General features: G+C 35.4%; 1 protein-coding gene and 1 long non-coding RNA gene across 2 annotated transcripts; both read right to left on the reverse strand.

Annotated features, from left to right (window-relative positions):
- Window positions 1-3,506: 3,506 nt before the first annotated feature.
- On the reverse strand, window positions 3,507-7,252 carry LOC126707101 (uncharacterized). Its single transcript, XR_007648813.1, has 2 exons — window positions 6,559-7,252; window positions 3,507-3,841 (listed from the first exon to the last, which is right to left on the reverse strand). It is a non-coding gene; the product is annotated as an uncharacterized LOC126707101 (long non-coding RNA).
- Window positions 7,253-8,682: 1,430 nt separating this feature from the next.
- LOC126704875 (disease resistance protein RUN1-like) lies at window positions 8,683-16,201 on the reverse strand. Its single transcript, XM_050403867.1, has 9 exons — window positions 15,801-16,201; window positions 15,224-15,714; window positions 13,431-13,608; window positions 12,848-13,338; window positions 11,301-12,408; window positions 10,411-10,683; window positions 9,554-10,321; window positions 8,985-9,440; window positions 8,683-8,928 (listed from the first exon to the last, which is right to left on the reverse strand). Exons 2-9 carry the CDS (start codon window positions 15,706-15,708, stop codon window positions 8,683-8,685), a joined length of 4,005 nt encoding a protein of 1,334 aa, XP_050259824.1. The 5' UTR covers window positions 15,709-15,714; window positions 15,801-16,201.
- Window positions 16,202-16,485: the final 284 nt, after the last annotated feature.

The raw sequence follows: 16,485 nt of genomic DNA on the forward strand, positions 1-16,485 counted from the left end.
GCCCTACAGATTATAGATTTCCAAAGAGTATAAGCTAACTTAAGTATTGGAGGGTCCTTGGCAGGCCCCAAATTGGTGCTACTATCTGTTGAGTGCTTTCTTTAACACAAGATTCCAAGTCGTCTATCGCACTGATGAGGTGAAATCTTGCTTCATCAGAAGTGAAGAAAATTTTGGAAGCTGTATCATCTGCCAAGTGTTTAGTATGAAGAATTTGTGTGCTTTCTTTAAGTGAAATTATTTTCCTTTATCATAATCAAAATTTTCATATGCATGTCCTTTTTATACACCACTAGACTTAAGGTGACTAACAATAACACTCTAAATTTGGTTCCTTTTTTATTCTTAGCTATTGTGGTAGGACTTTTTTTGCAGTGTTGGGTCTCAATCCCTTCTGTTGCGCTGCGGTCCGTTAGTCTGAGCTAAGAGAGTTAGGACTAGCCTTACTAGGGCTACACTTCAGGCCAGCTTGTGCACAAGTTAAGCCAACCTAATGTAGACACGCCCTAGCATGAGTGCTGTAGGCTAAGCATATGGCATGGCCACAGTAGGAACAACAAATAAATATGGTCGGTAAAAGCTTGTCTACCAGATAACAGGCTGAACTTTTCAATAGAAGCAAGGTCAAGAAGAGAGCCAATCTCCAACGCAAGTAACCTCAAGGAAGGCTTCTACCACAGAAGTTACAAACTTCGGAGAAAGGGCCTAATGGTTTGAGCTTCAATTCTCAATCTTCAGAGAGTAGGTATGTCAAGAGGTAGAGAAAATGTGGCCTATTGATGAATGCCTCTATTCCTTCCATTCATTTTTTCTATCTAGTTTTTTTTTTTTTCCAGTCCTTATTTCTTTTCTCTTTGGTTTTTCTATGTATTCCTTTGTTTTCTTTTCTATTCTCTCTTTTCTTTCTACCTTTCCTCCGTCTCCCTCTTTTTACAGTTCCTAGCTTCCCCTTTTATATCATCTACCATTATAGGATTTATCATTTTTGTGCCTCAATCGTTTTTGGCTCCTTATGGGTATCCTTCTAGGACTGTCCACTAGCTTGCCGACTGTTTAGCCACTACCTCTGCTCAGAATATGTTGGTTACTCCACTCTCTATTTCCAGAAAAAATTACTTGTCTTATTTCTTACCACTCTCTGTTTTTGTTTTACCCATCTAGATAAGGATTAAGCTTCCTTACCACCTACTTCTATGGCATGCATCAAGTGGTCTCAACCCATACTTATCTATTTTGGGTGAAATGCCATCCCAGCAGGACATTTTCCCCAAAGAATCTTGAGCCGAAACTCCAGAATAAACCCCCTTTTCTCCCCACCACCAAACCATACTCTCCGAATACCTTGATCCATGGCCTACCTCTCATGTATTGGCTGGGTACAAGTAGGTGGTGCTCTGACCCTTTGTTTCTTTCTGGCCTTCACACCATTTTTGCTGTCTTTGCATTGTCTGGTTCTGCTATTTGTACTAGCTAATGTTTATCCTTTGTGGCGTGAGGGATGCGTAGGCTTTTGGGGTCACATTTTCTTCCTTTCATCCTTTCTTGGGCTAGGTATCACTTAGGCAAAAGCCTTCATCTTCCTGTTGGGCCTATGCTTTTCTTCTCTATGACCATGGGCCTTTTGACTACTAATCCTACCATATCACTTCATTGCATCTGCTATAGTTTTACCTTTTCTTTATTTCTTATTTCTTATTACCCCGTGGGCTTCCAGATTGATGTTCCTACCATGTCAACTCATTTCTTCATCAATCTTTTGCTCAAGGCTTCCTTGGCTCACTTTCCACGTCTTTACGTCTTTTGGGCTTATTGGCCAACATTCCCATCATGCCAACCCATTTTACCACTTTATTTCTTGGGCTTCATTGGCCCATTTATTTTTTCTTTACCTCTTTTACTCCCTTGGGCTTTTTACTAAATTTTGTGGGCTTCCTCGGTCCATTTACTACATCTGTATCTCTTATTACCCTTTTGGGCTTATTGGCCTTTAAGCCAGCCCATTGAGTTTACTAATTCATTCCTTGGGCTTTCCCGGCCCATTTACTTCTTCTTTACATCTCATTATTCCCATGGGCTTACTACTTTATCCATTGGGCTTCCTCGACCCATTTACTCATTCTTTACCTCTTTTTATTTTCGTGGGCCTGCTGGCCATCAATCCTGCTGTTTCAGCCCACTGGGTTTTTTTTTCTTATTTCTTTACCATTTTGCCCCTCATTTCCTTCTTACCTACTCTATTATTGGGCTTCTTCTACTGTTGGGCCCTTTGTCAAAAAATGGGCAACAACACCTATCAAAATAAATAACTAAATAAATAAAGATTAGTAGTAAGGTTCATAGAAATGATTTCTTTTTTCTTTTTTCTTTTTTCTTTTTTTGCTTAATCTAGAACTAAAATTCTATTCTGAAAATGTTTCTAGCATTGTCAGGAATTATTATTTGGTGACCATACTTGTCTAATTGAGATATGTTGTATCAATTACCTGAGGAATGATTCTCATGGTATTTGCTGCGGGTATATGCTTGTAAGAATTTAAGACATTTTAGTTAGTGTAAATTATTAAGGAGAATAATTCCAAGTAACAATATAAAGTATTTTACTGATTAAAGTGCTCGAAAGAGATCTATCAATAGTTTTCAGTTTATATATCATGACTAGTAATTCATTGGTTCTTCCAGTAATAACACAAACATGATGAAATCTTAGTCATCAAAATCCGTTTGAGATCCACTTATTTTGCTAAAACTTTTTGCTAAAAGTATGTAGACAAAAATAAAAGTTAGCTGAAATAGTACAATAAAACCCGAAAATAATACCAAAAAGTGTAATAGAACCCATAAATAATTGCAAAAATAAATTAAATAGTAAAAAAAAAAAAAAATGGCTTTTTAAACCAATGCCAAATGCACAATAGATCAACAGAGTTTGTAATTCATTGGTTCTTTCAGATGCTCACCAAATTTGAGAAGGGAAGAGAGAACATTATGAGGTACTCATCTTTGCCCTTCTAGCCCATACCGAACTCTCAAATAACATTCTACATTTTCTACCGAACACTTTCTATTCATAATTTTAATGTCTTGAGCCAACAAAGTTGTCAGCTTCTGACAATTTTGAAGGTAAATAAAAGGCATTTCATCTGTCTATGACCTTTGAATTTGAAGAAACCTAAATGATAAGAAGTGATTAGGAAGTTCAACCTTTTCATCCCCCATCAGATCATGGGAAAAGTCCTGAATTATGCCTATCAAACACCAAGGTAGTTTTTTAGCATCAAGTTCACATCCATTCAAAATTGATTCAAAACTCGACTGAAGCATCTTTTTGGTTTGCCAAACATCACTCTAAATGATACAGAATATCTAAGAAACTAATTATAAAGATCTGCTCAGCCATTACTATCTCCAACACCAGCACCAAAAATAAATGCCTTATGATCCTCACCAAGTCCTCCTAGGGAAACAAGATTAAAAACAAAGAGAGAGAAAGAGAGAGAGAGAAAATATTACAAAACAACTTTAATACTTTATAATCTTCTTCCCATGCATAAACAAGGGAAAAGGAAAACATGAGACACCAAAATTAAATACATCATAATCCTCTTAAAAAAGATCAACCAACACCACCATTTACATGGCATGGTAAAACATTACTCTATCATCACGATGCCAAATGAAGGTCACGGATAGGATTATCAAAGAAATCTGATGTGAAAATTTTTGCATTAGAATTGACATGATACTAAAAGATCTACACCATCATCCATCTACAATCAACCAACAAAGAAACTTTTTGAACTGCTTAAATTGGTTCCTTTAATTGCACCTTTTCTCTTGGTACCTGAAAGATTGAAACATGAAAATCAAATACTCACATAGATTCCCTCCCATTAGACAAAACCACCTTGATCACATTAAATTATTGATATGTGATATTCGGTATTCCCTCAAATAGTTAGTGCGCAAAGGATCAAAAAGTGATAAATGATCCATGGTAACAACATTTGAAAATACAATTTAGCATGATTATATGAAGAAAATGTTGATGAAATTGTTCATTTACAAGGATCAATTACATGTCCATCATCGAAACAAGCAATGAGAAAAAGTTAAAAGAATTGTTCAAATGCAATGATAAACACAATAAGCAGAAATCCTAATTATGAACCATGTGTTTGGTTACAAATTCTATATATTTTGATGGTAATCTTGTTGGTATAAGTCCCACATTGAATACTGATAAGAAGAATGAATGTTTAAAATAACATGATTGAGCTTAAACCCATTAGGCCTTTTGGGTTAAATGTATCTCTATATGTTAGAGCACTCACGTCAGTGGTGCCACACTTACACATTTTTGCCCACTAATCTATAAATGTGTAGCAAATAATCAAATGGGTTTACCTTGAAAAATTTATGGTTTGTTCAAAGTAGGATTGTTTTTTTTTTTTTTTTTTTTTTTTTTTTTTTTGATAAATAAAGTAAAAACTCTTTATTAAAGAATATCCAACCAAGTACTACAGTGGTAGAAATTAGTAAACCCAAATTACAATGATCAAGAAGAACAGGGAAGGACAAAGAAGTGCATGAAGGTAAAACTAAGCTCCATTCAAGGAGAGTAGGATTTTTTTTCCATCAATAATAACCATTTTGCTTGATTATATGAAAGAAAGAAAAAATCACACCAATGACCAACCCCACTAGCCTAAGACAAGATCAAAAGCTTTAGAGCATCGTGTCAATGGTTAAGCTAAACTCTATTGCCAATATTCATTCAAAGGTGGGTAATTTGCTTCAAAAGCTGGGTAATTTACTTGGGTTTCTTTCTTGGCCCTAGTTTTTCTGTGATTTTAATAGTTGGTTTGCTATGATTTGGGTGGGGTTTTTAGTTGAGGAAGAGAGAGGTGGTTTTGGTGGGCAGTTTGCTGTGATTTGTGGTTTATAGAATGGTAAAGCCGAGAAAGAGAGAGGGATATGATTTGGAAAAATAATATATAATTGATAAATAATATTTTAATAAAATATAGTATAAAATAGAAAAACTGATGTGGGGTGTTTTGAAAAGTGATTGTATAAAATAAAAAATTAAGTTCTTATGCTAAAATAGACAAAAAAATTTGCACAAGTTGATACAAATGCTCTTATATTAACTACTCAATTGGAGTTTCTCCAAAGTGTTATCTTCCCAACAAGTGACATCCGAGTTCATGGTGGTTTGCAGCGAAGGTGACAAGGTGTTTAAGGTCCCTACCTGGCCAGGACAAGGTAAGCCTAAAGGGCCCACACAAAAGATCATGGCAAAAGGCCTAACAAATGAGTGTTGCTAAAGGTACTAAATAATAGTGTGGTCCAAGGTTCCCAAGGACATGGACTTGCGGGGTTCCCATGGATGAGCATGCAGTGTTGACACGTGGTTCCCATAGATGGTGTACAAGAGGCCCATGGATGACATGTTGATGAAGAAAAAACCGATAAGGCAAGGGGGAGAAAGTAGGAGTTGTTCATGATTGGAGTCTCCCCAAGGTGTTCTTCCCCCAACAAATCTATATATCACTAAACATTGAATATCAAGATTCCCATAACTTTGGTTCTAGATAGAAATTCCAAATCTACATGAAAGAAATTGTATTTGACCATGGATAAAAAAATTTATGAATGGCAGTATAAAATTGTAAAGGACCCTTGTGATTGGTTCTATCACTCTCTCTTCTATATGATAAGAATAAACATCCAACAATAATTATTGTGGGAGGGTTTCTTGTCTCGGCCCCCAATTACCAAGAATTGTCCGCTTTGGCTCATGCCTCACGGTTATGTAGTAGTAGTACACATGTCTTGGGCTCAAGCTTATAAAGCACATGTGGGAGGCGTCTCTCCCCGATGTGGGATTGAGTAAAACCGTGAGGCATGAGCCAAAGCGAACAATTCCTGCTAATTGGGGGCCGAGACAAGAAACCCTTCGACATTAATCCCACATCGGGGAGAGGCACCTCCCACGTGTGCCTTATAAGCTTGAGCCCAAGACACGTGTACCACTACTACACATGTAGTAGTGGTACACATGTCTTGGGCTCAAGCTTATAAGGCACACATGGGAGGCGTCTCTCCCCGATGTGGGATTGAGCAAAACCGTGAGGCATGAGCCAAAGCGGAAATTTTCTGCTAATTGGGGGCCGAGACAAGAAACCCTCCCACATTAAAAGGCGCCTTTTGGGGTTTAAGGGGAAACCCTCACCTTCCCCCTTTGTAGGTTCATGTGTGACCCGTAGGAGTGCACTACCACAGCATGAGGTAGCAGTTTTTGAGACTTGCTCTACTTCGCATGTGTAGTAGTGGTACACATGTGTCTTGGGCTCAAGCTTATAAGGCATATGTGGGAGGAGGCGTCTCTCCCCGATGTGGGATTGAGCAAAACCGTGAGGCATGAGCCAAAGCAGACAATTCCTGCTAATTGGGGGCCGAGACAAGAAACCCTCCCACAATTATATTTACCAAATTCTCTATAGGTTTTACACCATCGTATAGGCATATCACAAAAAGAGAAAGAAGGATCCATACCTTCAACATCCGATCATGTGCCATACTGCCAAGTAACCTGCTGAAGAGCACATCAGGTTGTTTAACAGAAGTGTCCATTTCCCATGCGTTTGCTGCATCCCTATAAATAGCAGAGAGGTCAGCACTATGACTTAGGACTTAAAAAGCTAGCATTAACACTTATTCCTTCATGCACTACTTTGTTTCTATGTATCCGAATAGCCCAAAGAGTGTTGGCAAAGAATACAGTGAGGTGATTGCACTGGTCCTACGCTTATAAACTCTTTCCAGCCAAGTAGCAATGCAATTATGACTTGACTTTGACTCAATTACCTTCCAATGGTAAGTGGGATCTTAAACACATGCACAAGCTAAGTTATAGGCAATAAATAGACGATCCAGGCATCCCTCTTCAATAGCACATAAAGGACAAGATGCATCAGTGATGAGATTCCTATTTGCTAACTCCCTTCTCACTGGAAGACCATCATTTAGTAGTTTCCAAAGGAAAGTAAAGACTTTGAAAGGGAGTTCAAGCTTCCACAGGTCAGCCCACATCTGAGAGCCAGGACACCAAGTTCTGCTCTTCCATTTGAGAATCAACTATGGAGAAGCTAGGCTCTCTTGACTGTATAGAGACTTGACTGATCATGAGGCCAAATCAGTTTATCTGCACTTCCAAATCAGTTACTAACTATCTTGTTTTCCAATGGCAACAACATGACTCGAATCTACTTTGAGAATTGAATATAAGCTTTAGAGAATGGTCTATCAGATGCAAACAGAGGAATCCTATAGAATAGAAGGATCATTTTCAAGCACAAAAACTTATAAGGGATAAAGACGCTTTACCACTAGGTACAGTTGTTATCCCAACAATGATGAAGTTGTGGCCTTGCCCATCCTCATCAATTAAATTATCCTAATTAACAACGAAGGAAACAAGCAAATAAAAACATGTTCTTAATAACTCCACAACCAATCAAATGTGAATAATATTCTTCAAATATGAATAATATAAAGGGAGCCCCACTCTCAAGGCAGGGCCTGCAGAAGAAAAGGCTTTTGAGGCCATAGTTTATTGCAAATTTAATTTTCATTTCTCTTCAAAACCAGCTCGATGCATTCTTGTCCAGTTGTCATTTATCTTCCAATAAATTTATGAACAAATAGAGTTAATACTAGTTGGTAACCTGTGCAATGCACAGAAAAGTTAAACATGATATGACTCTTTTAACTTTTATATATATTTTTTTGTTAAAATATGAAATTTGATAATTATTAATAGGAATTTATTTATTATGATTGTGTTTGTATATGCAACTACCATTTATTGAAAATATAATGTAATAAGATTTTAATAGATGCTTTATCTTCAAAATATAATAAAATTTCAAAAAAAATATTAAAATAATGGTGTACAATTGTAAGAACTCAAAAGCTTATGTAACACAATATTATGAGAAAAGTCAAATGTCTTTAGTTTTATATATATTATAGATATAGATTATTCAGCAAATCAATAAAAGCAAAGAAACATACATAACAATTAACAATATAAAAATTTAAAACCCACAAGAAAAGCAGAAGTAATCAAACAAAAAACTTTTGTAGAAATTAACAATAAAACCTTAACATTTGGCTCAAGGAGTAGCATAGGTTTGAAACATCTAAGCAAACTAGTTCAATATCCTGAAGAAGCATTTCACTAAACAGTTTGTGCGCATGACTTGAATTTCAATTTCAAAAAATCAAATAGCATACTCATTATTTGGTAAAGTTGAAGTTTGGAAAATCTTTTAAGAAGAAATTATGTACCTATAGCAGACAAATCAAATCAACAAAAGACAAATATGATAATAAATTAAAATGAAATTGCAAGGTGAAAAGGGATCTTTGGCTTACCAATTACTTCAATGGCAACCAATCGCCACCTGCATTAAAATAAAGAAAATAAATAAGTTTTTTATAAATAATAATTACAAAGCCCAGCAGCTTGATTTCGTTATTACTCGTATGAATGAGATGTTAAATTTAGAGAAAGAGAGAAAAGCGAGTGACAAAAAAGGCACCCAAAGATGTAACTAAAGAGGCATACCTTGGCATCAAGGTTGTTTTTAAGATGGAAGGATATTTCTTTGAAGTTCAATCAAGATTTCTTGTCTTCTTTGATGGTGGATATAGATTAGTGTCAGAATCATCATTATCATGAGTAGAGACATCAAAAGGGTTGGACGAGAGCTCCATCTCCAAAGTTTGGAGCTCCGTTTCCAGAGTATTTGAAGCCATCCAAAGCGGGAGAGGTAAGGTTTTTGGGGATGCATGCCACGGGTTGGTCGACAGTTTCTTCTTCGTCTTCGGTGTCGGAGTTTGACACCCCTGGAATTTCCTCTATTGTTGCAAACCCCACAACATATGCATTCTCCATGGACCCCCATCCATTTTACGAATTTAGTGTTCTCAAAAGGAAGAGAGCTTTCATTCGACTCATCAATTTCACATATAACTTCAATGTCATTCTCATCATATGGATTTGAATCAAACAATTTCCAATTAGATACAGAAAATAACCACAGATGCCCAGACATTTCTTCAATATCTTGAAATGAGATTTTTTCTTTACAACCATTGATGGAAACGTAAACAGAAAAAAATCCGCTTATATGTGCCTCCACCAATTGAAAAGCAATACAGACAACAATTTTTGGAAATTTGCTACCAATCTTGAATGATACAGAATTTCCATAACTCTGATGGACGAATTTGAACCAACTTGGAATCTCAATTCTTGGTACCTTAATTTCATAATAATTTCCCCCATTAAGGAGAGAGGAATCCATTAATATGCTACTTCTTTCACCTTCACGTACACTATTTGGTAAAATCTCTAAAATTTGTCCAAACTGCTTGCATTTAGCAAATAAAGGAAATTGAAGTTAGAACATCTCATGATATGTATTTAGGAAAAATAACAAAATTTGTTTCTTTACAACTCAAACTTAAAAGAGAGAGATACCTGAGTCCATAATCTTCTGAATGATTGTGGATCCACTGAAGAGCAGTTTATTGCATTCACTCTCCGTATAGATTGGGGAAGGCTTGGAATGTTCCGAAGCTTCTTGCAATTGTCTATGTAAAGATCTGCTAAACTAGTAAAGCTAATAATACTTTCCGGGATGGAAACAATATTGGAGCCACTTAGATATAGAATTGTCAATTTGGGGAAGTATTCGGGCTTCATCCAAAAATCCAAATCAATTAAATTTGCACCACAGTAGCTGAGATGTAGACTTTCCAAGCTCAGAAGCCCATATTCCGAAAGGGTATCAAAGGAAGTGCATGGAATAGGAGTCAGTCGCATTTTATTGATTCTATCTGGAAAATCCTGTACACAATTATCTAGCTTCAGTGTTCTAAGCCTAGTGAGATACCTCAATGATGGATGCAACTCTCTAATACCACTAGAACTCAAAATTAAATCCTCTAAACATTTCATTTCTAGGTGAATTTTGGGGAACTTCTCAAGCCTTGTGCAGCTATCTAGATTTAAAAATTTGAGAGATGTCAACATGAGACTACTTGGAAGTTTTTGAAGTTCCTCACAGTATTCAAGGTTCAATATTTTCAGCTTAGCAAGAGATCCAATGGACTCATCAACCTCAATTAACTTTCTACAAAAAGAAAGGTTCAATGTCTCCAAGTTTGGGGCGCACAAATTAGGGAAATTTGTAATGGATTCACTGAAACTTAGATTGATAAGTTTCAAATTTTTGTAATCGACCACCTAAAAGGAATGAAAAAAATATATATTATATTCAAAAAATTTTAAAAGCATTTAAAGAAATCAAAACTCATAAATAATAGTACTCATACCTGCTTGAATAGCTCCTCCAATTTAACGAAACTATGCGACATCTCGAGTGCAACAAGCTGTTGCGGAGAATAATTGGATGGAAAGGAAAAATGATATTCAGGCCATTCAAACAACCTTAACCCATTGGGGAGAGATTTAAGTTTTTCAGAAATTTGTACATTGCGAACTATAAGAAATTTGAGATTGTCCATCCCTTCAAAAGCTTCAGGGTGAAGTTGCACTCTTATTGGATTAGGCGAATGCCACATTATTCCTCGAATTCTATCTAACCCCTGATTGGATAAAGCATAAAGTGAACCATATATCACAATAGAATTTTCCAAAACTAAAATGTTCTTAATGTTTTAAGCAAAAATGGTATTGATAAACTAATATTCTAGGGGACACTTCATTTGGGGAGCCGTTAGACATGGGATATGTCTAGGACACTTCTATCGGCATGCCAGCTGTGTCCTTTTTCTTTTTAAAACATTGTTGACACTCATCTTTTATTTCTTTTTAGTTTCAATCTTGAATACTTTTCTAGTTATCTTTTATTCACTCTTTTAAATCTTATTCTTGGTATGTATTCTAATTTCTAAACATCATTTATTAATCATGAATTCACTTTATTATCCATTATTGCTCTTAAATTGATATATGTTTTAACATTATATGAAAAAATAAATGCTTTAAAATAAAAATAAAAATATATTTAATAATTAATTACCATGCATATCCTTATCATGTCATATCCTATAATTTTTCAAAATTGTAGAGTCACTATGTCATACTCATGTTCATACTTCGTAGCTTATCTCCAAAAAAACTATATATGTCAAAGAAAAAAATAATTACTTCTACCTTGTGAAAAAAAAGGGTTAAAATTTGAAGAATAAATAAATTATACCTTACTTCCCATTAGTACTTTAAAAGCATCCTCATGATTCCATATCCTGCTGCGTTTGTAGAGGACTGTTGGTGATTCTCGCCGAACAATTTCCTTGCCCATTTGTTGTATCAAGTCATGCATGGACAATGTGCCATTTTGCTCTATATTTATGAGACATTTATTAACAAGTGTTGTAATACCATGATTCGGAAATAATTCGCAAGTGTCTAATATATTTTCAACATAATCCTTGGACCATCCCCGAAAGAAACATGAAATATCAAGGAAAATATCCTTTTCATTTTCATCCAATCCATCGTAACTTACTTTAAGTGTTTCAATAATATTTTCATTGGGGATTTTTTCATATTTATGTATTGCATTTTTCCACTCATCTTTTGCTCTTCCGCACAAATAAGAACCTATGATTGTCAGAGCTAGTGGAAGGCCTTGGGCATAGTCAATAATTTGGTGTGCATATTCAGAATAATCTTGAGGGGGTTTGCTTTTATGGAAAGCATGTTGACTAAAGAGTTCAAGAGCTTCATGTGTGCCTAATTCCTTGACCTTGTAAGTTTTGCAACCTTGTGGAAGAGTAGCTAGCACGTGTTCATCTCTTGTTGTTATAATGACTCTACTTCTTGCAAGAAACCAATCACATTTTCCAAGCAAATCTTCTATTTGTTTTGAATTATCAACGTCATCAAGAATTAAAAGAACTCTCTTATTGCAAAGCCTTTTCTTTATCACATTAATTCCCCAGGATACATTATCCACCTTCACATGACTGGCCCCTAAGATCTCAGAAAGAATTTTCTCTTGTAGCTGGATTTTGCCATCACTTGTCCTTGAATTTTCTCTAACATTCTCTAGAAAGCAGCTTCCTTCAAAACAGTCAAAAATTCTGTTATAAACAGCTTTTGCAATTGTAGTCTTTCCTATTCCCCCTAGACCATGAATCGCTACAATTCGAACATCATTTGACTTAATATCTAAAAGCGACTCTATCTCCTTGGCATGAGAATTTACTCCAACAGGGCATTTAGCAACATATAACCGTGTGCCACTTAATTTGGTATCTGATATTTTTTTAATAACTCTTTGGATGATGCTATATTCAGGACCACTGCAAATCACAGAGCATAATAGACAATAAATGAATTGGACTAGTTGGAAATAGTAATGTGTAAATAAACTAAATTCAAGATGTCTAATTTTGTGCAATACAACCTACACTTGAATAAGTATTAATTAAAGTAAATGACATATTACTCAAGGATATGAGAAGTATCATTAATTTAGTACATTTTTTTGCTAGGAAATCAGATTTAGCCTTTCCATACTTGACCAAAATAATCAAGAAATTTTGGAAAAACTTTCAAAAGAATAGGTGACAGAAACTCTAAAATTTTTCTGTTCCAATCTTTAACCTTACTTTGTAACCTAACTACCAAGATATTATTAAAATAGAATAATTTCATAATTTGTTATGTGGCTAGTGGTTATGACAAACTATTAAAATTATAAAAACCACGAAAGCATGAGACTAATTAAGAGATACTAACCCATTCTCGTAATGCCATCCAGACAAACTAGCAGCTTCTCTTAGAACTGTCCTCCAACTTTGCACCTTATTCTTGAATTTTTCTTTAAGTCTAGTCAACTCCGCCCCAAAATTTCCCCTTTGATTACGTATTTCTAATGGATTAACTTTATAAAAAATCGGTACAACTAATTGGCCATTTTTCCTACACTGCATAATCTTGACAAGTTCATCCAAGCACCAGTGGGACTCCGCATAGTTTTCAGAGAACACAACGAACGAAATCATTGACCTTTCAATGGTTTTGAGAAGTTCCTCTGAAATTTCTTCTCCCCTCCGAAGATCATGGTCGATGAAGGTGTAAATGCCTTTATCACACAAAGCCTGATATAAATGGCCTGTAAAACCGTTGCGGGTATCTTCACCTCTAAAGCTCAAAAAAACGTCATAGTTCCATCGGTGAGGGGAAGAAGAAGAGGAGCCCCCTTCATCGGTCAGGTCATCCATTAAGATCTATAAGGCATAAGATTAAGAAATAAAAATTAATAAAAAAAATTGAGATAGAGAGAGAGAGAGAGTCAACGCATGGAAAAACCGAAGTTTACCTTTTTGACGGTAGCTTCACGGATTCGAGGAGTGAGTCTATCGCAGTAGAAGCCTTGGTTTGGTGAGAGCTCAGAATTTACTCCAACAGGGCATCTAGCAATATATGACCGTGTGCCATTTAATTTGATATCTGATATCGTTTCAATAAGTTGTTGGATGAATCTATATTCAGGACCACTGCAAATCACAGAGCATAATAGACAATAAATGAATTGGACTAGTTGGAAATAGTAATGTGTAAATAAACTAAATTCAAGATGTCTAATTTTGTGCAATACAACCTACACTTGAATAAGTATTAATTAAAGTAAATGACATATTACTCAAGGATATGAGAAGTATCATTAATTTAGTACATTTTTTCGCTAGGAAATCAGATTTAGCCTTTCCATACTTTACTAAAATAATCAAGAAATTTTGGAAAAACTTTCAAAAGAATAGGTGGCAGAAACTCTAAAATTTTTCTATTCCAATCATTACCCTTACTGTGTGATCTAACTACCAAGATATTATTAAAATAGAATAATTTCGTAATTTGTTATGTAGCTAGTGGTTATGACTAGGGGTGGCAAATGGGCGGGTTGGGTTATAAATAGGTTGGGTCATAAATGGGTTGGGTGTGTAATTATCTATTTATCCATTTATGACCCATTTATATATAAATTAATTATCCATTACCCGTCCAACCCATTTAATTAATAACCCGCCCATTTAACCCAATATGACCCAAATAACTCTAAAACTATAGTGGAATACTTTATTGACTTTCAAAATTACTAAAATACCCTTAAATACTCAAAAGTAAAAAGTTCCATTCTTTTTGGGTCCAAGTTTTTAAAAATATGAGCTAAGCATTATACGTTGTAAAATCAAAGCTCCACTGTTTTTAAAAGTTCCATTCTATTTGAAGAAGAGAGAGAAGATGAGCATTAACAAAGAAATCAAAGCTCCACTCAGTAAGATTTTCATTTTTCATTTTTCTTTTTCCTTACTTTTTTTTCCCAACTTTCCACTTCTCCAAACAGTAAGCTAAGCATCAAAACTTTTTTTCACTCATAATGCACAGTACAAGCTTCCGATTTGAGCTCACCGGAAATTCTCTCCGACATTGAGAACTCTCCGATCGAGCAAGTAGCTCTGATGGTTCCGATCACCGACGACACTTCTCCCCCAAGCTTCACATTCCGAACATGGATTCTAGGAACTCTAGCGTGTGGCCTCCTCTCCTTTCTCGACCAATTCTTCTGGTACCGCAAAGAGCCTCTCACGCTAACGTCAATCTCGACTCAGATCAAGATATGTAGTTTCGAAATTTTTTTGTCTCTGAAAACCCCAAACCCAAAATTTTTGAAAACTTTAACTTAGAAATCAACCCAAGAATTTCCTTGCTTTTGTTTGGTTACTGAGAAAATTTGAGGGAAAATCTGAGGGAAAGTGTTTAGGGGAGTGAGAGTGAGAGGGCTGAATGTTTTGGCTTAGAAAATTTAAGAGAAAGGGAAAGTGTTTAACGTTATATAGTTTAGTGGGTAATTTGTGGGTTTATTTAATTTTAAAATTTAAATGGGTTCAGTGGGTATAGTGGATTTATCCATATAGACCCGTTTAATTAAATAACCAAATGAGTCTTTATCCATTTAACCCAAATATTTAAATGGGTTGGGTTAAGACTTATCCAAATAAGGTGGGTAATGGACGGGTCCATGGATATGGATAATTTTTGCCACCCCTAGTTATGACAAACTATTAAAATTATAAAAACCACGAAGCATGAGACTAATTAAGAGATACTAACCCATTGTCGTAATGCCGTCCAGCCAAATTAGTAGCTTCTCTTAGAGCTGACCTCCAACTTTGCACCTTATTCTTGAATTTTTCTTCAAATTTAGTCAACGCCGCCCCAAAATTTCCCCTTTGATTACGTACTTCTGATGGATCAACTTTATAAAAAACCGGTAGAACTAATTGGCCATTTTTCCTACACTGCATAATCTTAACAAGTTCATCCAAGCACCGGCTGGACCATGCATAGTTTTCAGAGAACACAACGACCGAAATCATTGACTTTTCAATGGTTTTGAGAAGTGTCTCTGAAATTTCTTCTCCCCTCTCAAGATCTAAGTCCCTGAAGGTGTAAATGCCATTATCACACAAAGCCTGATATAAATGGCTTATAAAACCGAAGCGGGTATCTTGACCTCTAAAGCTCAAAAAAACGTCGAAGTTCCTTCGGTGAGGGGAAGAAGAAGAGGAGCCCCCTTCATCGGTCAGGTCATCCATTAAGATCTATAAGGCATAAGATTAAGAAATAAAAATTAATAAAAAAAATTGAGATAGAGAGAGAGTCAACGCATGGAAAAACCGAAGTTTACCTTTTTGACAGTAGCTTCACGGATTCGAGGAGTGAGTCTATTGCAGTAGAAGCCTCGGTTCGGTGAGAGCTCAGAATTAATTGAAATGATCTGAATCGATCAGTGCGTTTGATTGGGAAAATAAAATAAAATAAAAGATTGAATTTAATCCGAGAAGAGAAAAAGGGATCATATCAGCACATCAGAAAATGTGTTCGAATGGAATTCAGATCGTATTGAAAATTTGGAGTTTTAAAGTGAGAGAGAGAGACAGTAAAACGCGGCTTCTGCTTTTTTACGAAGGTTCTGTGAAGGCGCAGGGTATTGACTAGAAGGACCAATCATCCCTTTCTTCTTCATTTTTTTCTTTTTCATTTTTATAAAGAGTTATGGTTGTGCCATGTCAAGTGGTTCATAACTTCTTCTTTTTTGAGAAACAGTGGTTCATAACTTCATACGAAGACATCCATTTACTACTCATAATTCACTACATAGCTAAGCTGTGGCATACTTGGGATAGCTCTTTTATAAATAAATAAACAGCTTTCCTTTTCTGACAATGATAGTCGCACAAATCGTTTTTTTACATCAACTTTCATATTTTAAATGTTAGAGATTTTTTTTTTTTTTTTTTTTTAATGTGGACAATTTTAAATTAATTTTGAATATTTATGTAAAATAGCAGGAGTAAATAAGTCTAAGATGA

Source organism: Quercus robur, chromosome 11 (assembly GCF_932294415.1).
Source record: "Quercus robur chromosome 11, dhQueRobu3.1, whole genome shotgun sequence".
NCBI lineage: Eukaryota > Viridiplantae > Streptophyta > Magnoliopsida > Fagales > Fagaceae > Quercus > Quercus robur.

What these genes read in the sequence shown, in the direction of transcription:
- LOC126704875 (XM_050403867.1), bottom strand. Translation starts at nt 15,708, where the DNA reads ATGGATGACCTGACCGATGAAGGGGGCTCCTCTTCTTCTTCCCCTCAC. An exon ending in TGGAGGAGCTATTCAAGCAG is followed by an intron (nt 10,322 to 10,410) that starts GTATGAGTACTA and finishes CATTCCTTTTAG; the next exon opens with GTGGTCGATTACAAAAATTT. An exon ending in CTTTTGAGAACACTAAATTC is followed by an intron (nt 8,929 to 8,984) that starts GTAAAATGGATG and finishes TTGCAACAATAG; the next exon opens with AGGAAATTCCAGGGGTGTCA.